Source organism: Taeniopygia guttata, chromosome 11 (genome assembly GCF_048771995.1).
Source record: "Taeniopygia guttata chromosome 11, bTaeGut7.mat, whole genome shotgun sequence".
Taxonomy (NCBI): domain Eukaryota; kingdom Metazoa; phylum Chordata; class Aves; order Passeriformes; family Estrildidae; genus Taeniopygia; species Taeniopygia guttata.
This window is the reverse complement of record NC_133036.1, coordinates 8,629,932-8,654,220: the sequence shown is the minus strand read 5'-3', so window position 1 is coordinate 8,654,220 and position 24,289 is coordinate 8,629,932. Positions and strand designations below refer to the sequence as shown.

Sequence of the window (24,289 nt, the reverse complement as noted above, 5' to 3'; positions counted from 1 at the left end):
GCATTAAAAGCCTGATCTAAAAGGTAATTCTAAGGGAATTAATAGTTTGATCATAGTCACTTAATTGCCACCCATGTTCTTGAAGGGTTTGGATCTCAGTCTCTCTGTGATAATTTTTAGGTGACTGAAATAATACTGTCAAAGCAATTGCTGATGTAGTTATAGATATTTCTTTGGCAAAATTGTCATTGTTTCAACTTTCTTCTTATTTTTATTCTGTTTTAAAAAACCCTTCTCTGTCGTCTTTGAATCTGGTATTCATTTACTTTTCATTTATAAGAAATAATTCTTCAAGTCAAATAACAGCAATTTGTTTCAATATAATCTATTTCCAAAGAGAAGAGGTAAAAATATACTTCAGGTTAAATAAAAAAACTTCTCCAGCAATAGGCTTCCCTTTTCTTCTTCCACAAGTAAAATCAGGATCCCCTCAGGTTTGCTGCTCATATTTTGTGAATTTTTCCTTAAAAGTTTGCAGACCCCCAGAAAAATTTAAAATCCAACCTGGCTGTAATTAGGTAAATTTCTTTAAAGTCTTTCATTCTCTCCAGGAACCAAAAAAAAAAAAAAAAAAAAAAAAAAAAAAAAAAAAAACCAACAAAAAAAAAAACCCACAAAAAAACCCCACAAACAAACAAACCAAAAAACAAAAAAAACCCAAAAAACCAAAACAAAACAAACAAAAAACCAAACAAAAAAAAAGCAAAAAAACCCCAAAACCACAAAAAAAACCACAAAACAAACAAACAAAAAAATCAGCCTCCCAGTAAATGTAGGGGATGGAAGAGAGCAGTGTGAGCTGGGCAGGGATGCTGGGGCACACAGGCAGGGAATTCCCTCACCTTGGTTTTGGGGGTTTATGAGAACTTTCAGCTGAATTCAATTTACAGGGAAAAAAACCTTTCCTTGCAAATTCTACCTGGAGGTGAAATTTGAAGGTTTTAGGACTGGAGCTTTAATTCCAGAACCCCAAACTCTGGCTGGCTCACAGGGGAAGTGCTGCAGATAGGAAGAAAATATTGTTTTCACCCACAGTCCTGACCACCCAAAGCCTAAATCTAGTTTTGCTTTTTCCTCCCACAGGACCAAAATGAGAAAGTTACCCCCAGGAAATTCATTTTACCTGTTTGCACCCTGATAGCCAATCCCTAAATGACATAATTTTTTTACTTTATGGTTGCACTGTGGTTTGGAGCTGATGCACACACGTTCATTAATGTGAAAAAAAGAAAAGAGCAGCTCCAGGAAAGTCTGCCACACTGAGCTAAAAACATTCTCTACGTGTCTTCTTTCCTTAAAGAACATCTTTATACTTAGAACTGAGCTAATTAGGATTACTTGCACCGTTTTGGAGAGAACAGATGGCCAGTTCTTACCTCCTTCTTGGTGAATTCTGGTGCGTGGTCATTTTTGTCGTCGATGAGAATGGTGGCAGTGGCTGTGCCTGTCAGTCCCACATCCATCCCACCCATGTCCTTGGCTTCTATAACCAGTTCATACTTTGGGCTTTCCATAGTCTGAAAAAAAAAAATAAAAGAACATGTTAAGGAAAAAAAAAAAACCCACAGAGAAAACATACTATTTTAAATTAATATTAAAATGATACATTTTAAAGAACCCAAAACTTTATTTAGGCTAATAAAGCATAGCAGAGAAACAGGTCTCTTATCACAGTTTTATTGAAACACAAGCACAGCTTTCTATGAGATCAGTTGCTACCCTGGAAACCTCATTTGCAATCCAGCATGAAGGTGAATATCGGTAAACAGTACATAATTTATCCTGTTATTTAGGAAGATTAGGAAAGAGGTAAGAAATTAAAATATACTTGCTCTTTAAGAGTAAGCTCTACCTTCAGTGCACCAATATTTAGCAGCTTGCTTCATCAGTGTTATGATGGGTACATAATTAAATACTAATGTCACAATCTACATATAAATTCACTTTATTAAATCCCATTCATTCTGGGTATTAGCATTTAGACTGGTAATCTAAGTTTGCTGCACTGCAAGAAACAAAAAAGCAGTTTCCAAAACAGGCAGAGACTTCCAGTTATTGCCCAAAGCCAATGTGTAGAGTGATATTAATGATTTATATTGCTGATATCTGGTTGTCATGTCATGGGTACTTATTTGGCTGGCCACCTACTGCAGAACCAGACAGCACAGAGCAAAATCCAGCTTAATTTCCTCTCATAAAATACAGCCTGAATCTGGCAAAAAACCCATTTCTGGTCAGTTCTGGAATGGGAATGTGCCAGCCTTTGGAATTCCCATCTCTCCCATCTGGACCAGGGGTCAGCAACAGCTCTGTCCAAGCTGATGTTCTGAAGTTGTCAGCATCAGAGCCTGCTCCCCTGGCACTGGCAGGGAATTCTGACCTGGATTTCAGTGGGACTTCAATAAAATTGGTTTTCTGTGGCTGCCTCAAGTGGAAGCACCTGCCCAAAACCCACGTGAGCTGCACCAGCCCGGAGGCCACCGGTGGGCAAGTGCTGCAGCCACCTCTGAAGCCACACAGTGAGAACCTGACATTGCCCAGGAATGTCCATCCAACCCCTCCTGGATAACAATCCACATCCCACAGAGAAACTTGCAACAAATCCTCTGCTTTTGGAACATTTTGGAACCTTCTGGAACCCTTTGGAACATTTTGGAACCCTATAGAACCCTATGGAACCCTTTGGAACCTTTTGGAACCTTCTGGAACCCTATAGAACCATTTGGAATCTTTTGGAACCTTTTGGAACCCTTTGGAACCTTCTGGAACCTTTTGGAACCTTTTGGAACCTTCTGGAAGGCTTTGGAACCTTTTGGAACCTTCTGGAATATTTTGGAACCTCCTGGAAGCTTTTGGAGCCTTTTGGAACCTTTTGGAGCCTTTTGGATCTGTGTCTGCAAGAGCCCAGGGTTCCCAGCTTTGACATCCCTCATCCATGTCCTTTATCCAACAATTTCCCAGGGAATTGTCAGGAGTTGGACACAGCCCAGCAAAGCAGCCTCAGCCTCTTGGGTCGCTCAGGCTGCTCTGCAGCCAAGGGGTTTGGAAGCTTTTCCCAGATTGTGAATATTGCACTCTGTGTTTTCCTGGGCACATCCCACCATCTCTTTTTTTTTTGGAGAACTTGTGAGAAGGAGATCCCAGCTCCTCAGCAGGTAGATTTTGAAGCATTTTTAGGCCAAGAGAGAAGCAACCACCTCAGTTGCTCATCAGATCAGCTATTATGAAATAATAAATTTACATGTTAAATCAACAAGTTAAGCCAGAAGATAAATTTTGTTCTAAAAACACAGGGACTGCTAGGAAATCAGATGCCACTGCCACACAGGGGATCCTAATAAATGCATTTCCTGGAGTCCTACAACATTATTCCATAAAATTCATCTCAGAAGGTGGCAAACCAAGACCAGGAGTTTGATTTATAACATCATAAAAATATATGCAAAGTATTACTGACATGTCTGAAACACAAACTCACGCCACGGAGAGGAAATAAATTTACAGTTTTCATATACGTGTTTTGTAAAGTGCATTAAAACCTGAATGAGGCTTCTCTTGCCTCCCCAAGCTGTGACTTTTTCATTATTTTGATTAGAAAGTCGTTATTATTGTATGGAAAACTTGCAAAGCTATTTATCCCTTCATGTTTATAAACCTCTTTGCTCAGAAAGAAGCCCATTTTTACTCACAAATTGGCCTTTTTTCCTTTGAAAACCATCCCATTTTCTATTGAAAGTAAACCCATTTATGCTAGAAATTGCATCCACTGCAGCAGAAATGTCTGTGACAGGAGTCCAATGTTTAAGCTCACGCAAAATGTGGAAAACATTGAATTTTGAGTAGTATTTCATATAATTATGAATACTTTACACTTCCCTGCTATGCAGCACTTCCTACAACTTGTTCTGACACCAAATATTTGCTTTGTCAGAGGAAGCAGCTGCTAACAGATGCAAACCCTGAGCAGAGGCTTGTTCCCATCAGAGGTTCTCTTTGCACTCACTTGTAGTGCAGAATTCTCCTGCTTCCAGCCCAGCAGAGCCAGGGATTGTTTGGAGCAGTGGGATTTACCAAAATCCTGGATTTCTGCAGCCAGAGCAGGGATCCCTGTGCTCCCAGCAGCCCCGTTCTGCAGGGATGCTGCTGCAGGGATGTGTTGGGGGGTCAGGGCTGCTCTGGAACATCTCACAGCACCTCCTCAGCATTTCCCTCTCCTCAGGACTCACACCCCAGTGTGTTCTCCCTCCTTTTCCTCCTCTCTTGTGAGGAATAAGTGCTGCTGGAAGGAGGCAGTGGAGGTGAACATCCTTCCTTCCCCATCTTCATCCCTGCTCAGCAGCAGGTGAGCAATAACTGCAGCACCCAAAATTTGCATCATTTTGGGACCCCACAGAGACTCAGGTAAGTCACTGCCTGCCCCTAAACCCAGTCCTGCTCCTAAGTGGCCTAAGCACAGCCTTGCAAAAGCAACCCAGTGAGATACCAGCAACAGAAATAAGCCCCAGCTCTCAACAAGTGGGATCTCCAAAGGATAATGGATTATTTTAATAAACGAACATCGAGTCTCTGCTGGTGTGGATTGTTATTTATCAACTGTGACTTTGTGGAGTGTGACACTGTTGAGAGGGTTTGCATAATTACAGCAGGAGAACCATTCCTTTCCCCATAAATTTTCCCTGTAGCCACTCAGCCACGGCAGGGGTGACACTGCCAGCTTGTGTGGCTTGCCAAGGCGGTGAGCTGTGTCCTGAGTGCCCTCCTTTCATCCCCACCAGAGCTAACATTCCCATCAGATCCTGTCAGAACTCAAAATGTCCCTCAGACATTTTTGAACATTCTGGGCCCGAGTCAGAAGCATTTGAGACCCTGTCAGGCAGCTGAAATAGCTGTGATTTTGGGTTTGAACCGTGGAACGATTTACCAACCTTGCAGGAAGAACAAGAAGCCACAAAAGTTTAGATATTATAGTAGAAGTAGTCACAAAGTAGAGAGAAGAGTTTTTGAGTGCTGTACAGGGGGGTTTTAGTTTTGTACATGGGGGTCAGAGGTTTTAAGATGGAGGGATTTGGGCCTGCCCTGTCCTCCCTCTTTCTCCTTCCTTACCTCCATGTTCTTGGTGATGTTGGCACTCACAGATTGGTTTAGAGTAGAAAAGCCCCATTTAATATAGGTAATAGGCATTGGGGAAAAACTATAAACATGTAACACATAATGTACCATATAAAAGACAGCAGCAGCCCTGGGCGGGGAGAGAAGAAGCAGTCGGGAGTCAGAGAGAATGTCAGGGTGTGTGTGTGCCTCTGCCTGAGCTGTGAGCAAACCACAGCAGCTCAAGGAGAAAATCTTTTAGATAACTTGCAATAAACAACCATGAGACCGAACAACAGAGCCTGCTGAGCCTTTGGAAACTCGGGTTGGAGGAGAAGTTTTTCCACCACACGAAGCCACCTCTGACCTAGGGTGGTCTTCAGCAAGATCCCACTGCCCTGCTGCCCTGACAGGGCTGGCTCAGCACCACAGAGCAGGAGAGGCCAGCAAAGACACTTTGATTTCAGGGTTCAGGTTCCTGACAAAGGCAGCAGGAGCTAATCACAGCGGAGGGAAATAAACAGTGCAGTGCAGGCACTCACAGGCAGAGCGAGCCAAGGGAGAGCTTCTGGGGAGCGCTGAGTGAAAGCAGATGATGGTGATGGGCTTCTGCTGGGTTTTAATCTTTCAATATTACAGATACAATAAAAAGCCATCAGTGAGTGAAGAGAAGCAAGCCCTGGCTGTCAGTATTTCCCAGCAGCAGCAGGAAGAGTCCAAGCCTTGGTCTGGGCTGTAGGGCATCCAAATTCAGCTGGAATCAGCAGCACCACCAGTGCAGCAGAACTCAGACTGTAAGGTGGGAAGCAATGGAGCTGCTTGGGTTTAGGGCCCTTGAAGCTGTGATTCCCTGCAGCAGCAGGACTGCAAGCACCTTCCCCAGGAATCCCCCAGTTCAATATTCCTCCAGTGCTCCCCTGCAATCACCCTTGGATTGCATATTTTGGACAGGGCACACTCAGTACCCAGGATCAAGCCTTCCTTTAGTGCTTCAGTCCTCATCCAAAAAAAAAAAAAAAAAAAAAAAAAAAATACTGGGGAGAATAGAAATTCCCAAATTCCCAGAAAGTTGCTGAAATCAAAATAAATTCTGTTTGTGAAGCAAACAACACCCAAAACATTCAAAATGTTTAAACAAGTGTTTTAAGGATCCTTTCAATACTAATTATCAAAAGAGAGTTTTCTGACTATTCCATCGATATTTGTATTTCTGTAATGATGCAACAGTGCCTCAACTCTTCTATTTATAATTCTGTTTATAAACTATGTATTCATGCATAATTCTGTATCAGGAGTGTGCTGCAATATCATATTTGGTACTAATGACTTTATAATATAATGCTAACCAGAAAGAAAAAATCTTCGGATTGAAATAATTTCAGTTGGTGCTAAATAAATGCTTGTGTTCATTTAAGATGATAATTGCATATAATACATACTGACTATGTCCTATTAAGACATAATCAATGTTCTTGTTGAGTAACAATATCAACATTGAATCTAACATTATCCCAGAGTATGCTTGTCAGGATTTTGACAAATGTAAAATTAAAAAAAAAAATGAAGCAAAGTGACTATTAGCAGCTCTAACAGACATAATGCTTTGATAATTATAATATCAGCATTTATTTTAAATGCCAGTTGCTGCTGCTTAAAAAGGGTGATATAACAGAGACTTTGCATTTAAAGCTTGAATTACAGTCTGATGAATAGAAAAACCCAAACCCCTTTGTAACATAAATCCTCTTTAGCTCACCAATTTCCAACTTTTTCATATCATAAAGGAAGGTCTACAGTTTAATCACTGTAATAATGTACTTCTGTTATGAACAAAATCAATATCTATTTACTACCTGTGGGAGCTGTGGAGTCCATGGGTATATCTGGAAGCAAAAGGAAGACTAAATTTTCTCCTTCAGCAGTAACCATTAAAAAAAGGAAAGAAGTTGCTCCAAAGTGTTTGAACCAAATTGGTTTCCTAGCCAGGGTTATTTGTTATTCATCATGATGAAATTTGTGACTATTTAATATATAGATCAATTTAATTCCTCATAACTTACACATTTATTTTAAATTACACATAAATTTACACATTTAATTCTTCATAATGCTTGGCTAAGCATAGGGCTTGTGTACATGGATGAGTTTGTTACATTTTACATGAAAATACAGGAATTTTACGGTCATACTTTCAACAGGCTGTGTAAAATTATAAGTTTTGACTGATGTAAAAATAAGGATTTGGATACTGAATTAATATCACTTTGTGGAAGGCTGTAGAACACTGTTCATCTTGGTTGTTATATATATATTTATATAAATATTAACACCACTTAAGGGACTTTCCTTACACAGATTATGATATTCGTAAGAATTTCTCCTCAGGTAGAGATCAGCAACCTCCAGCACAGAACAATGGCTGAAGCTGAGGTTAGTCTAAGATATTTCCCCTTAAATCATTACTGTTAGTTAGTCTGCTCCTAAAAGTAAGCCCAGGGAAGAGAGCAAATATTCAGTATTCTAAATAAAAATAAAAGACACAACACCACTGAAGGTGGTGCCTCTACACTGGTTTTAACCAGGCAAAGATATTTCCCTTCATAACAGAGGGGATGTTGATCTGCAGCAGCTACTCACTAGATGCTCATGGTCTGGGAAGAAGGCCATGTCCCATGTCAGCTTTGCTAGAAGTATAAAGTACTATAATAATTTTGAATAGCTTTGGAGAATAAGAAATCACAATGTTTCAAGGAAAATACTTGCTGTCAAATATACTGAAATATGCTTTTCTTTTTAAAACACAAGCTATGTTTCAGCTTTCCTCCTGGACGAATGTATGTAATTTCTTTTTTTATTTTTTTTCCCCTTTTCAGGCAAAAAATTCAGTTGTTTCTCATAATTAAACAGTGCTGCAGAAATCTTTCACTCCACTGTGAAAGCATCAATTATTATGTAACTTCTTGAGCTGATTTTAGACCACTTAATCACCCTTATTATTCCACATTCAGAATACAGGAATGCAAAGACAACACTCCCTACCCAAACCCTCTGTCAGCAGCAGAAGGGGCTGGAGTGAGAGTCTGCTCCCCAGGAATGGGCTTGGTTAGAGAAAACACAGCTCCATGATGGTCTGTAAAGAATTACAGACCCTGCTGTGTGCAAGCATCCCCTTCCTGGCTGGTGTCACTGACCGTCCCCTTCCAGGGGCTGGAAAGAACACACACAGCCATCCTGGCTGGGACACAGCTCCTAAGGCTCAGAAATCAGGCAGTTCCAGAACTTAGCGTTCAGGCAATTCCAGAGCTCAGAATCCATGCAATTCCAGAGTTCACAATCCATGGCAATTCCAGAACTCAGAATTCATGGCAATTCCAGAACTCAGAATCTGTGTGAATTCTGGAGCTCAGAATCCATGTGAATTCTAGAGCTCAGGATTCAGAACAATCCAGAGCTCACAATCCATGCAATTCCAAAACTCAGAATTCATGGCAATTCCAGAGCTCACAATCCATGGCAATTCCAGAGCTCAGAATCCATGCAATTCCAGAGCTCAGAATTCAGGTAATTCCAGAGCTCATGATTCAATTCCAGAACTCACAATCCATGGCAGTTCCAGAGCTCTCAATTCAGGACAATTCCAGAGCTCAGGATTCATGAGAACCCACCTTGCTGGAGCCACAGGATTCTTTTGGGAGAGGAACCATGGAAATCATGGCACAGCTTCCTATGTACTGCATCAGAGTCCCCCCTTCCACAGAGCCTGCACCCAGCACAGCCTCCAACCCTCCCTGTCCTTGCACCACTGAGTATTCTCGTGCTTTACACGGCACCTGGCACTACTTCTGCTCCTTACAGATTCTAAATCTACCACTGTTTATACTCCAATTTTTGGTGCTGGATAGAAAACACTGTATCTCACCCACATTAATGAACTGTACCCCAAAAAATCTCCAAGGATGGACTTGTTTACATCATTTTCCCGTTGCTTAACATTTTCCAAAGCTTCATATTGAGCACTGCAACAATGCTAGAAAGCAAAAGAAATATCCAAGGGTTTCTCCATTAAAATCAGAATATATGGTTGGAGACATTAAGAGTCTGACTGACAAATGTAGGACGCACCATTCCTGCCTGTCCTGATTATTTCACTTCTAAAAAAATATTACAACTGCTACACAACCTGCCAAGTTATGCCTAATTATATTTACAAAGGCAACAATTTGGACAGAGTGTATGAAAAGAGTTGTGTCTCAAAATAAATAAATATCTGCATCAGGACACCTGGCTGGATGAGGGAAGGTAAGAAGCAGTTCAAGTTTATCAACAGGACTTTGAATCAGGTTGTCTCCACTAACAAAATCTCAAGTGAGCTGTCAGGAGCACTCAAGATAAGAATACCCTTCTGTATTACAAATATTTACTTCAACAAAGCTTTTTTTTTTTTTTTTTTTTTTTTTTTTTTTTTTTTTTGCAAATCACTGTTGCAAGTGTTCATTTTGAAAAATCAATATATTTCCATAAAAACTGGTCTCCTGCAATACCCAATCAGCTCTATTTGCAGTGTTAATTATATATTTCATTTTAACAGTTGCAATTTGCAATTCAAACAATCCACAGGCCAAAGGGTATTTGCTGAAAAAAATGGTCAAATAATTTTCAGCTATTAACATATTAGAGTTGTACAATCTGTTTGCAGACAATTTGTGAAGAGAAAGGAGGGCAAAGTTGTTCTAATAAATTATTAGTTGAAAATTATTGAATCATTCCTAGTCCCTACTGTAGGTAGGAATGAGTCTATTTAAATCCAAAAACGTGAAAGGAGAGAAAAGTTTGTCCTGCACAGTAACCTCAAATGGCTTTTAGTAGAGACAGCTTTTCAAATATCTCTATATAAAAATCCCAGTGCTGAGAGAATTCCCTGAGTATGTGGAGGGTGTAAAGGTCAGATAAAATGGATCAGGACACAGATGAGAATTGGAGTTCTGCTGGAAATCTGAGAGAGGAGAAATCAGGAGCAACCCCAAAAGCATTCAAGCCCGAAAAGATTGTCAGGCTGGAATAAATCAGCACAGCTCCACTGACTTCAAATGGACTTCCCAGGTTTATTTGCACTTTTATTAGGTTTTAACTTGCCCAGTTTGTGAATGAAAAACTGGCAGATTCCCATAGGTTTGTATTGAAACCAAACCAGAACTCAGCTTTCCCCATGCTTGAGTTTGCTCCTCCTGGAGTCTGATTCAGGCTCAGGAAGCCTTGAAGTGCTTTCCTGTAGGATTTCAGGGAGGATATTGAGCAGCCCCAGAGCTTTATCTCCTTAAGGTGCCAAGAAGCCAAGTGGAACAAGGCTTTATATAATGGTAATGGTAATGGTTTTATGTTGAAGGAGGGCAGATTTAGATTGGATGTGAGGAAGAAACTCTTCCCTGTGATTGTGGGGACACCCTGGCACAGGGTGCCCAGAGCAGCTGTGGCTGCCCCTGAGAGTGTCCAAGGCCAGGTTGGACAGGGTTTGGAGGAACCTGGGATAGTAGAAATTGTCCCTGAGATGGCAGGGGTAGAAGAAGTTGACCTTTAAGGTCTCTTCCAACCTAAAACATTCTATGATTCTATGCAAACTTGGAGCACTTCAACTTAAGGTTATTTTCCATATCTTTCTTGCCTTGCAAACCCTGGTCTGAGCCAAGCAGAAAACCAGAGCACAGCTTAAATCCTGACACCACAGGTCCCTGTGCTCCCAGACTGCACTTCCTAGCACACAGATCTAGAGGAATGTATTGCAGGAATCTGAGTGAAACCCAATGCTGATTGTTTTATGATCTTCTGCCATCAAGCAATCCATCATCTCACCAAAGCTGAATTTAGATTAATCAAATTTATACATCTGAGAATTTCCTGGAATCCAACACAACACTTGCTCTAATCTACCTCATCATTCCAAGACACCACATATCCTCACAAAGCTTTTCTTCACCTTTGCATCAAACAGCAAATCCTGTTGGATGTGCAGCCGAATCAAGACCATTGAAACACATCCAGCTGACAAGAGCAATGCCAGGGAAGCTGCTTTACCACTTACCCAGGCAGGGTTTGTGTGCACTGCTGCTTCACTGCTGCTCAGGACACACCTTTGGAACTTTCCCATTGCTTACACTTTCCACTCCACTTTGTATCACTGAGAGGGCACCAACTGAATTTCTTCCAGCTGAAATTCAGCTGGAGGATATGCCCTGGGCCTCACCTATTTCTCACAGTCCCAAAGGCTGTGACACCACAAGAGTTTGGCACTCTGTCTTAGGTTACAAGACGTGGTCAGGAGTGTGTGTTCTGTTGCCATCTGTCAGGGGTGGGGCAGGTATTTCTGTTCATTGGGCAGTTTTATTTATCTCTTCCACACCCAATCCTCCCTCCAGGAGATCTCTTCTGTTCATGGCCCATTAATTATTAATTATCATCTGTTCATGGCCAGTGAGTGTCCCTGCATGGCTGAGAAAATTCCATCATCCATGGGAGATGCTCTGCCGAGGGGAGGAGCCAAAAATTCCTACCTGGATATAATCTGACCTGGGAACAGCACAGCAGCCTTTGCCCCCTGCATTCCCAGAGGAGCAGTTTTCTTCCCCACTGCATTCCCAGAGGAGCAGCTTCCTTCCCACTGCATTCCCAGAGGAGCAGCTTTCTTCCCCACTGCATTCCCAGAGGAGCAGCTTTCTTCCCACTGCATTCCCAGAGGAGCCCAGGCCCATCTCCCCCAGCCCTGGAGCTCCAGAGGAAAACTCCCACCTTGTGCAGGATCCTGCTCCAGCAGAAGCACAGCTGGCACTGCAGGAGGGCTGAGCCACCCTGGGATGGGACTGCTGCCACCACCCTGGCCCACAGCCTGCCAGGGCCTGCTCTGACCCTGTCAGTGTTGTTCTGTATTACTGCATTTTTATTTTAATTTTTCCTAATAAAGAGCTCTTATCCCTACTCCCATATCTTTGCCTGAGAGCCCCTTTATTTCAAAATTATAACAATTCAGAGGGAGGGGGGTTACATTTTCCATTTCAAGGGAGGCTCCTGCCTTCCTCAGCAGACACCTGGCTGTTCAAACCAAGACACACTCACACGACCAGGATGAACCATCTGAAAGGACCTCTCACCTCTCAAGGAGGTTCTGCATCCTTAACCCCAACCAGCATCTCTACATCCACAACAGCTCAGCATCATTCCTGTGCCCTGCTCACACTGGAGGATGTGACCAAGGCTGTTTGTTTGCTAAAACAAGCCAGGCTGTGACAGGATCTTTGCACAGCAGCTGAAGATAAAATTTTTCCATGAGTTTCAATTTATAATCATCGAACCCAGTATTTTCTGCCTAGGCAATAAAAGATAATAAGTTTTGTGATACCTGCCTAATGCCAAATTTTTAGATGATGTGTTATCAAATGAATCAAAATGCAGTTTACTGGGTTAACATCAGAAATCACATTCTCACAAATTAGGCCCACTTAGATTATATTTCCCTCCCTAAACATTCCAATTCCCCCAACAGAAAGCAATGTGATAAAGGTCAGGATGGAAATTGTGTTTCTGCTGTGTAATCTGCTTTGCAAATTTGTATCAGTGGTCAAAATGCCCAGAAAACTCAATTATTGACTTGTTACAACAACCACACATCAGCATGCCCCAGCAGACAGAGGTTATTTCTAAAATTAGTACCCTAATGCAAAAAGCATATTCTGTGATTCCAGATGTACAGCCTTTGCTTGATGTTTATATTGTTAAATATTAATGGAAGCACTGTCTATTATTTCAAGCAAATTATCAGGGACATAATAGTCTAGTTAAATAGGTGCATTGTCAGTTGGAGCTGCAGGGGAATAAAAGCCTCTGTGTCTGTTTGGATACCACATTTCAATGTGGTATTCTAATCGAAATAATCATCAAATGTTACTTTTAATCACAATTACAATTTTTCTTGAACCTTCATTTTTTATGCAAATCTTATTTTAGAGTTTAGTGTTCTATTGCCAGGAAGAATTCCAGGTAGCTTTTGAAAGAGAGAATCCTGCTGAGAGTGTAATGAATCAGTAAATGATACCAGCTTTGCTCGTGGACAAAAACAATTCTGGTGGCTGCATTTACACTCTCTTTGGGTTGTACCTGCAGAATATAAATTAGCCTAATTCTAAATCATCCAAGGGAAAATGATGCAAAATGGATTTCAATTACACTATTTCTGTTTTACCAAAAAGCTTATCACACTATGGGGTGAAAAATCAACCCCTCTATAGGATTTGTGTTCTGATGAAAGATGTAACAATGGAATTTTACATTTAAAATTTCTCCAGTCAATTTCATTCTTTTCTTTCTTACTCCTACGTATCTTCTTATCACTTCCTTTCAAGATAAAAAAAAAATTAAATGCCTTTTTTGGAAGTCTTGCATTTTCTGCTTCAGTTAAAAAGTTATCTTTTTGCTAGACTTTTAAAACCATACTTTTATTTTCTAAGAGCATCTGCCATCCAAACATCTCCCCACCATCATCCTGAAGTCAGGCTTTGTCTTCTTGCAACCAAACCAACATTTGTAGGTTATTCTCACTTTCAGACTTAGCTTGTCACTGCCTCATGCAGATTTTGCACTGCGGTACAGCTGCTTTTTTGAAACAATAAATTTACATGACAGAAAATATAGGACAGGTTGAACAAATAAGAAGAAATAATACTGCAGTATAAACTCGGCTTCCCTGCTGCTCTCATGCTACTCAATGTCAGAAATTTCTGGAGGCCTGGTGCTCTATAAAGTAGTTTTATACACAACTTTCCTTTAGGAGAGCTCCCAAAGCACACTGGAAAGAAAAAAAATTCTTGGTAATGTGCAGAATTAAAGAAGAAATAAAGATAAGAATTAGTGACTGAGAGAAATCTACTGGTTTTGTATTAAAGGAGGACAAACTGCAATTAAGTGAAAACCATGAGACAGAGGGAAGGTGAATGCAGGAGGTGGGGTACAGGAGGACGTGGGTGTGCGGAGGTCAGGGAACTACAATGGAGAGATCTCAGAAAGAGTTGTGCAAACTCCAAAATTTCCAGGCAGCTCTTGTAGACTAAAAGCAGCAAAGCCAACAAAGGGGAGAACGGTATGGGAGGCACTGGTAGCAGGAGGAGAAGTGGTAGGAAAGAATATCTGAGCCCTTTGAAGAACTGGGAAGAGACATCCACAACGTTATTGAAATAACTTTTCAAAGGCAGGAAGAGCTGGGCTGTGGATCTGAGCAGCACTTCCAAACTCAGCCCAGCCCTGGAAGCCCTGTGCTCTCAAAACCTCAGCCCTGTTGTGCTCCCCTTGCTCTGAAGGTGAAGGGTTTGGATGCTGCTTGTCCAGGTTGTGCTCCCTGGGGATGCTCTTAAATTACACAGTTTAGGTGCCTCAGTTCTGCCAAACCCACATCCAGCTGTTGTGGAGAGAGAGCTGTGCAGTGTCTGAGTGCCTGGAGGGATCCACACATCCCTGAATTCCCGGCGTGGCATGTGAGTGTGGCTGATGTGGCACACGCAGTTTCTGCCCACATCTCAGGGTCTGCAGTGTCTCTGTGTGTCGGGATGACACCAGGAGTGGTAAAGTCCTCATTTCTCAGCCTCTGCAGCCAAAGGAGTCTGAATGCAGATTTTAGTAGGATTGGCTTCTCAAGGTTGTTTATTTTTCCTTATCTAGAACATTCTTTCTCTGACCTGCTGAGCTCTGTCTAGCAAGGAGGCCATGGCAATCTGTGTGCTGCCTTGGGCGGTGTTTACATTTTATACACAAAACTACCTGTACTATATTTACAATAATGTGCCAATATCTTTCATTTCTGTTGGACAGTGTGTCTCTACCTTAAACCAATAGAAAAGTGTCACCACCACACGAAGACATGGAGGACAAGAAGAAGAAAAAGAAGGCCAGGACACACCCAAATCCTTCCATCTTGTCCCCCTGAATCACATTCTAAAAACCCCAAAATTCTACTGTGTTAATTTAACTACCACACTGCTCAAACCCTTGTGACTTGTAATTCCTCATATAAAGTTAACAACTTTTCCCACAGGCTAAAATTGAAGCCACAGGTGTTTTTGACTTCGTGCCAAGGTCTCCAAACCCCCTTCCAGGGTCTGGAGACAGCCAGGGCAGCAGAGGGATGTGCTGGACTCTGACACACACACTCTGAATGTTTTGGTAAGCAAGCCTGGCCACAAGCAAGGCAAGAGCTTTGAAACCATGAAAGAACCTGAGTTTCAAAATCCAGCCCTTCTCAGACACACACAGAAAAATGTGATTTTGTATTGCTGACAGCTCCTAAAGATCTGCAATTAAACCAAATAAATGACTGAGGCACCTTTTCAGTTCTTTGCAGGTTGGCATTTCCTGTGTCTGGAATGTGCACTGTGAAATTTGTATTTCGGGGCACCTTCCAACACCCATTGGTCCAACAGGACATTTGATACTGACCTCAAGCAGCTCAAGACCTAATTCCTGACATTTCTGCAGGCCACAGAGTGTGTGACATCCTGGAATGCCCTGCAACCTTTACTGAGTCCAAAACACTTTTATTCACATAATTAATTTATATGCACAAATCTCTTGCTGAAACCAGCACTGAGCTGCAGGATCAGGTTCATGTGCTGGAACTGCTCCAAAACACTTCTGCAAAATGGGAATCAAAGCAGGCCCAGCAACCATAGATCTAATGGGATTTTAATATAATTAATATTGAATACTAAAAATTATGGTGTGTAATCATAATGACAATTCAAGCTTAACAAGTGCAGCACAGTAATGAATGAATTAAAAGCAATACACTTTCTCACTCTCAACAGAAGTGTTTGAAACTATGTTTTAATACAAATCCACTGTTTGAACTGAGATTAACAAATATTAGTCTCATTATAAATTTTAATATTATTTGCATAAACTTTATTGAGAGAGAAAGAAAAGAAAAAGAAATTTCAATTTCACAAGAAAACTGGAAAATTGAATTTTGTTAAAAGCCTATCTTAAAAGTCCCTTTAAGTTAAACAGATTTCCAGAGGCAGGAAATGCTGACTTAACACTACAACAAATTGGAAGGGAGGCTACAAGTGAAGCAATTAGCTTAATAAATAGATGGAGACGATGCTTCTAAAATTGCTGCCTTTGTCAAATGTTCAGCATCTTAAGCCTGGTAAAATGCTGTTTATCAAAGCAGGAGTGCAATTGCTGATGAAAATGTGAAATAAAGTTGATATTATCAGCTAGAGAATGTTTTAGAGCAGGGCTGCAATACACAACTGAAAGTAAAATAGAATAAATAGAAATCAGCACTTAGGTTTCTTCTCTGGAATTCAAAGGCTGGCCACAGATAATCAAGGAAGTATTCAGTTATCTGCCAGTGTTCTCCCTCTCCCCAAGCGTTGCCTTCTCTGTATCTACCCTTGTTTCAAAAATATTATTTGCCTAAAAATGTGGGTTTTTCTTGTGAAGGAGGACCTACAAGAGAGCATCAAAATATGATGAGTTTTGACTCCACTGATTTCCCTGGACCTGAGGTTTTGACTTGATTCTAGGCCAGGGTAGGTAAAATGGATTTAGAATATCCATGGAATTTATCAGACACATTTTTTTTTCCCAAGTGATTCCAATCCCAGGTGGTGAAGAACAGCATCAAACAGTACCCATTTGAGAGGTCATTCAGATCATTCCTCACCTTTGAGTATTCCACTGAACCCTCCCTGCACAGAGATAACCAACACTTCATTATTTGGGCCATTATGGAAATTTCCCTTACAACACACTTAGGAACAGAGCACCTTAAAGGAAAATGTCACAGCATCAGGAAAGGAAAATATGCAGCTTTTAAAGTGCCTCCAAACAGTGGCAAATTACAAAGCACTTTTTGATGATTCCTGGCAGATTGAAGGATTATGTTGAATTTAATCAATATTTTTGAGACATGGTTCCACAGGACCCAAGCCTTTTAGCCAGAATTTTATACAACTGAGACATTCCTCCATCAATATTGTGACCAGACGATTGATCCTTCTGTTGGACAGAATATAACCAAAAGCAGCCCTGCATTAAAAAAGCATTACATCCTGCCCTTAAAGTTTATTTACAGATATTCTGTTTACCAAAGTTCAACATACTTGATCCTGACAATATCATAACCTCTCCCTGAAGGGATCAAAATAAATATTTTGGGATCTTTGACTGGCCTGGAATGGTTTCCAGCAATCCCAAAAACAACTGGCTAATGATAAAGGCTTCAGCTCCTATATCTCTGAATATAATTCTGTGTTCAAAAGGACCTGTTGGAATGTGCAGTGGGGACTGGGCCAGGAGGGCTTCAGCTCCACTGGGAAGGATAAATCCAACAGGTGCCCACTTTGTATGTGCTGCTGGTATCCAGTGACTTGGGAATTCACACCCTGACCTTCCATTCCCTCCTTCCCCACACAGACGAGTTACCAGGAAATGCAATTTGATTACAGAATGAGATCTCTTGGTTACAGGTGGAAAAGAGAGAAAAGCCACCCTGAAATTCACAGTGAAGGCTACTGCAACAACTCCCATGGCAGCAGTTGTATGCTTTCATGTCAATGAATGTGTTCAGGAAATAACAGCTTGGGTATTTAAGTATTTAGGTAGTTAAGTAACTTAAAAAAACCAAAGCTTTCATCCTCACAAGTGCCTTTTTTAGCAGGACCTCTTTCCCCAAACCTTGCTCGATAGCGATGGTCCAGCTATCAAAGGACATGCTATTTAAACAAGACAGTGTCACTCTTGCTGTGCCAGCCATCATTTTAGTGTGCAGCAGGACACCCAGAAGTAATGAAATGTGTCCTTACATGCAGATCCTGATGTCTTCCACAAACACCCATGAGCTGGATGCAGCAGCACCCCACGGGCAGATTAATTGCTGCAGTGATAAACCGCACGGCTCGAGGTCCTGCTGAAAATCACCACATCTACAAACAGACTGAGAGCGTTCCTGCTCCTCATCTGGAGCTCTGAGCACTTCCTCCCTTTTAGTTAGGAATGAAAAGATCAGGACTCCCTTCCTGTTTTTCTAACAGCCTGCACAATTCCCTTGATGGCTGATGATGCGCTCCTCTCTCAGTCCCCGCTTTGCCTGGCTGGCTCCAAACCTGTGTTTTTTGTGTCCCCCAACAAACCCAACATCACAGGCACAGAAAACAGCACGTGTCCTCCTTGTTTCTGCTGGCCTGGCTTCTGTGTCTCGGTGGTTTTCTTGTTTGAATATTTTCATCTTCACCGAGTGTTTCAGTAAAATCAAGAGTTTAATTACCTCGGAGGCAGCAGGGATGTCAGAGTTTTGGATGAGGTCAGCTGCTGGCTGCTTGTCACTGAGGGACTCTAATTGGAGCATTTGCCTGACAATTTTAAAGGCAATAAGCTTTATAATAAGATATTTGCATTTCTAGTTTGGTTTAGGTGTGTCTTTGCTTATTAGGGCTTCTGAGGAAATAGCATTTACATGCTGATTTTCCTGAGGCTAACTTTAAGCCCTCTAAGCCTCTAGAAAATTTGTTTCTACCATTTAATTGCTATTTTGTGTTTGGTACAACAGGGCTCTCTGATGCTTACAAAAAGTTCGAGGAATAACTGTTCAGATGCAGTTTTTATCTGGAGGACAACAGCTGAACTTCACTTGGGAAAATGAAAAGAAAAATAAAATCAAAGCTCTTAAGCCCTTTGCCCTAAATTTCTCGATGACCAAGCGCCACACAGCTATTCCCTGAAGAGGAAATAAAAATATTCTAATATTAAAGAGATCATCACACACACTTAGAAAATACTCTGTGTGTGTCAACCTCTGAAGGCCTGAGAAAAGACCTCTGCTATTCATGCTATTGTAAGCTCTGTGTACCTTCCAATTCTTTATATAGAAAGCTTAATGGCCATGGATTATTTGCCTCATTGGTTATGGTGCTTGGAAATAAAACAATGGGAAATATTCATTATAATGCTCCCTTGTATTGAACTTCCACTTGGCTGAAGTATTAAAACAAGCTGCAAGGAAAATTAAACCTCAGAAAAAAATGGCAGGTTTATTTATGAACGTGAGAGACAAACTAACAGCTCTATTCCTCTTGGTTTGCTGTGGTTATACTGTAAGACTGTAAGAGCTCTCTGCTCCGGGCTTACTCTGCCTATCCAACAGGTTTTTGTTCACTTCTATTACTAGGTGGCAGCCTAAGAACAGGAACTGGGGGCATATGGGAGGTGAGATTTAAAAAAAAAAACCAAAACAGAACAGCAACCAAAACTAAGCCACCAAATGACTGCAAAGAATAAAAAAACCAACTCATTGTCATATTCAGTACTCTATGAAGAATCATTTGTGCTGTCAAATTTGAAAGTCTTAATAATTAGAAAATCCAAAACAGACTGACTAAAGAGTAATATCAGAAACAGATATTAATGGAACAAAGGTTTTGGTTGAGGCCTACTGAAGTGAAAATTTATCTATAATTTCTTCATCAGTTATTATAGATTATTATGGCAGATAATTTTTGAGAAACATCTGCAATATACTTTGACAAAGTCAATATCAAAATGTCATCTCAAATGGTACAGAAATATTCATTTATATTATTTTATTGTGACTAAAGATCAGAGATTTATCAGTTGATTATAGTTTGCTATGTGGAACCAATAACATCAAACAGGCAGAATGATCCCTAAAAGCTTTAAATTATCCTTTGCTGAGAAGTTAAATACAGGCTTTAAATGAAAACATGTGAAAAGTGTACATTGGATATCTCTGGATATTGACAATTTATTAGCTGAATATTCACTAATTACCTTTTTTGACATTCTAATGGCCAGTGCTTCCTGCTGTCGATAAACTGTGCCTGTAATCCCAAAATGCTGCTGTAGGTCAACACTGAACTAAATCCACATCACTCAGAAAAAGTGGTAAATTACTCCCCTGAAACTGGAGTTCCTCAAGCCCTGGTTAGTGCATTTGATGACTGTCTCATTAATAATAGGGCAAAAAACACTTCAGGGATTTATGGTGGCAAGAACTGATGATTGAATCCTTTTTTAGATTTAAGGGTGGCATGAAAGTGCCATCTGAGATCCAGGAAGGGAAATAGGGATTTCGTCTCGCTTGCTTCTTCCTGAAGATAAGGTGACTTCTTTCCCAGCACTTTTACATTTCATCTCGAAAGTGAATTAATATTTTTAAAGGCCAAGCTTGTGGTTTCATTTTTCACTTTGACAGGTTCTGAAATGCAGATAGATTTGATATGATATGGAATATTTCTCTTGTTTTAGTTTAGTCATCTTTTGTTCTAATGCCATAGAACAAACCAGTGACTTTTCAAATGACCCTGTGAAAACACAGGATCAGAAAACAAAGCTGTTCCTGTCCAGCTGGGAAATCACCTTCTCATCTTGAGGAAGCTGCTTTTTTGTTCCTATTTTTTTTTTTTCCTTTTCCAGCAGTTTCTTTTTAATCTATCCTAGCAAGGGGTTTAACAACAAAGGATGTCTTTGAAAAATCCTGTTGAGATTTATAATAGTGAAAATTCTTAACACTGAGGTTCAAATGTGACATGACAACAAACTGCTTGTCTCACCTTTGTCCTTTCATTTTCCTACTTGGTAATTATTTTGGGGGGCTTTGCAATGCTGAAACACCAAACACTGAGATTTAAATAAGTACAATATGTAAATACAGATGCCCAGAGATAAAGCTGTAATGTAAGTGAAGAGAGGGAACCCATGGACTGTAGGAATAACCAATGTCCTCATGTACATCAGGCCACAGAAGATGGAAAACACCTTCTAGAGAATAGATTTGCTATTTTTAGGAGAATATTGTTTTATTTGCCATGGAAAAAGACACTTTGCTTTCATCACTTTGTGAAAGATCTGGCAGTTTTAGAAACAGTTTTGCCTCCCAGCTGCCTGGATCACCCTGGTGTGCCCAGGGGAAAAACTGATGAAATCCAAGCCTGTTGAGGTATTGAACTTCCATTTGTTTTTGCAGAGCTGCAGGTAAAGACTCTTTTACCAAAAAAATGAAAAATTTGTTTGTTGGAAAGTGGTCTGCATAATGCATGCAGAAGTGCAAAGGAGGTGTCAGCAGGGTTTATCTAACACATGCATTAAAGCATTAGCATAAGTGTGCTGACTATGCAGAAGATATAATTTCTTGGTCTAGAAACTTCCTCTAAATGCTGCAATCTTGATTTTAAATTAGCTATTAAATTATAATATGTGGTTTACTAAACAGTAATTAAAATCTAATTTTTATTAATGCTGTGAATATTAATCCATCCCAGGTTCACTTGTTTTATATAATTCCTTTAAAGCAATGCATTGCTGCTCTTCTAAAATATTTTTTTGTGTAGCATTTCCTCCAAGAGGGACTGGAAGAGGTCCCTGTATGCATCCAACAGTTCTCAGTGTGATTTATTTTTGAGAAACTAACACCATATGGGCTCTCACAGCATCCACTGTAATGGCATTGGGCACTGGCTTATTTTTCTGTGCTGTTTTGTAGACTCTCAGGACATGAGGTGAATGCAAAACCTGCCTGGAAGGCATCAAAGTGATGGAGTATTAGTCAGGAGAAGGGAAAACTTCTCCAAGTGATGATTGACTAGGGATGTGTTTTCCTGCAGACATTTTACATTGTATAATGAAGCCATAATACAAGCATACATTATTCTGTGTCTTCATTAGAAATTTAAACAAGCTGTAAGAGCACTGAGGATAGACCCCAACGTGCACAGCAGAGCTCAGGGGGTGATTTATTATCATCTTAAACAGAAGAAGAATTGGACTTGATATGGCAAACTCTGATTCACCTGCATCAAGACAACTGCATGTCACTAATTCCAGCATGAAGTAACAGCCAGAATACAAATTAGTATTGGACCAGTATTTTCCAACTGCTTCAATTTGTTCTAAAACAACAGGCAAGCCATGACAAGATGGAAATTAATTTTAAAAATTCAAAAAAATTTCCAGCCAGTATCTGATATATCAATTGCAAAGTCATTCAGTTGCATTGTACAGCTTTAAGGCTGAAATTTTATACTACTTGATTAAACAGAAAACACAAATCAGATGGTACAAAACACAACACTGAAAAATTTATGTAGCAGCAGGAGAAAAAATGAAGCACAAAGTATTTAAATGTTTCCCCAGGTCACAGAGCAAATTTGTGTCAGCAAATGATTCTAGAATCCTCACTCCCAGGACAAAGCTGTAATTGCAAATCTGTGCATCTTGGAGCAGTGTCTGATTCCTAATACAAAACAGCTTTTTATTTAGCAAAGATATTCAGGCCTTTGCCCTGCCCTGTGCAGGGAACAATCTGATGCATGGACAGAATTCTGTTTGGGAATAGGAGGATGAGAGGAAAAGAGCTTTTTAAAGAAAAGCCATTTGTGTACAGCTCACACACCCCCTGCAGCCCCTTTCAGCCATGGGCACTTTTTCAGCTGCTGCTGAGCTTTGTGCCTGGGAGGACAGAGCTGCACCCAGGCAGCACCCAGAGGGGAGCACTGCCTGGTGCACAGATGGCAAGGTCCAAAATCCCTCCCTGTGTGCCTGCAGCTTGGCAGCACTGAGCCAGGCAAGGCAATAAAGGCAACAGGACTGCCCTGCTCACCCTGTGCCTGTGCAGCTCACCCCACACACCTGGGTAGGGGCAGCCGCTGCCAGCAAGGCAGAGCAGACAGCTTTTTGGATTTGCTGTTTATTCCTCTGTCAAACCCTCGTGCAAGGAGGGCTGTTTGGCTTGGGTTAGTAACTGTGATCTCATACCCTGGCAATAAATGAGCAGTTCCCAACACAGGAATGATTTCTGACTGGAACTGATGGGAAAGTCTGCCTGGGCTGACTTTTGTGGCAGGCCAGAAAAGTTTGTGCAGAGCTGAGTGCTTTGGATTGGTTTTAAAGTTCTTGTTCTTTGGTTCTGTCAACCACCACTGAATAATGAGTGACAGGCACCCTGATTTCACAGAATGGCTTGGGTTGGAAGGGATCCTAAAGATCATCAATTTCCAACTCCTCTGCTGTAGGCAAGGAACCATCCACTAGAACAGGCTGCTCCAAGAACCTGCCCTTGAACACTTCCACAACTTCTCTGGGCAATAAAGAAGTTTTTCCTCCCCTTGTCTTGGGAGGAAAAAAATCCCACATTTGTACAAAGGTCAAGCACTGAGAATTAAATAGGTTTACAAAATATGCTGACATGTAAGTGAAAATATCAAACTTAAGTACTTTAGGTTTTAAAAATGGTATTCCCTTTCAGACTGATGTGTCTGGATTTCAAAACCCTGCTACCTCATTTCAATCTCTTGCTCCTATTTTCTTGCCTTCTACCCAAACTCAGTAACATCTGTCATTGCCTCCTCTGATAACAAATCCCTCTGATTTAGCTTCTCTTAATTTATTCACTTTTTGAAAGGGCACAATAAACAACAATGGCCATTAAAAGACCAAAACTGAGGATAATGAAAAATCCAGTCACCAGCAGTGCAAACTGAAGTCTATTATTAACCTAATGATGTGAGACTGTTTAAATATGATAAAGCTCTTGTTAGGAGTTAAAGCTAAGACTAAATAAATATAAAGCCTGCCTCGTTTAGATCATTTGGTCTGTCGTTTCATTTAAATTAAGTGAGAAATAAATTAAATATTTTATGATCTGTGCTGTCAGGAATTCCTTAATGCTACATATAACCATGCCCTCCTCACTCTGCAAACACAAGTCTGAGGCTGCACTCCTCAGATGAGTCCATATTTATCATTAAGGGCAAAGGGATAAGTTCAATTTCAGTAACATCTGCACACAGGGGAAACATCTTGGTTGACAGCACAGCACAGGCAGCCAGAATGATGAATTTTTTATGTACCACCTCCGTTACAAACACTTTGCAGAAGAGCTGAACATCAAACTGCCCCTGAACCGCTTTGGCTCCTGCAGCCTCCAAGGCAGAGCCTCACCCTGATTATTGATCCTGGGCTGGATATTGCTCCTGTCTCTGCTGCTGCTATTTTTGGCAAGAAGTGTTTTTCTGCTCCGAGATCCACTGATGGCTGATTCCCCAGCACACCCCAAGGCACATCCAGCAGCAGCAAACCCAGTACTGCCAGTGATCCCAGAGTGGAAAAGGGAGCAGAGGGGGGTGTTGGTTGTGTCCTGCAATGACCA

General features: G+C 40.9%; 1 protein-coding gene across 3 annotated transcripts in view; it reads right to left on the bottom strand.

Annotated features, from left to right (window-relative positions):
• The window catches only part of CDH13 (cadherin 13), a 453,057-nt gene that overhangs the window by 81,476 nt on the left and 347,292 nt on the right, over positions 1-24,289 (bottom strand). For all 3 annotated transcript variants that reach the window (XM_072934294.1, XM_072934293.1, XM_072934296.1), the window contains one exon: positions 1,377-1,517. In XM_072934294.1, the coding sequence (XP_072790395.1) occupies positions 1,377-1,517 (141 nt within the window). The remainder of the gene's footprint in view (positions 1-1,376; positions 1,518-24,289) is intronic.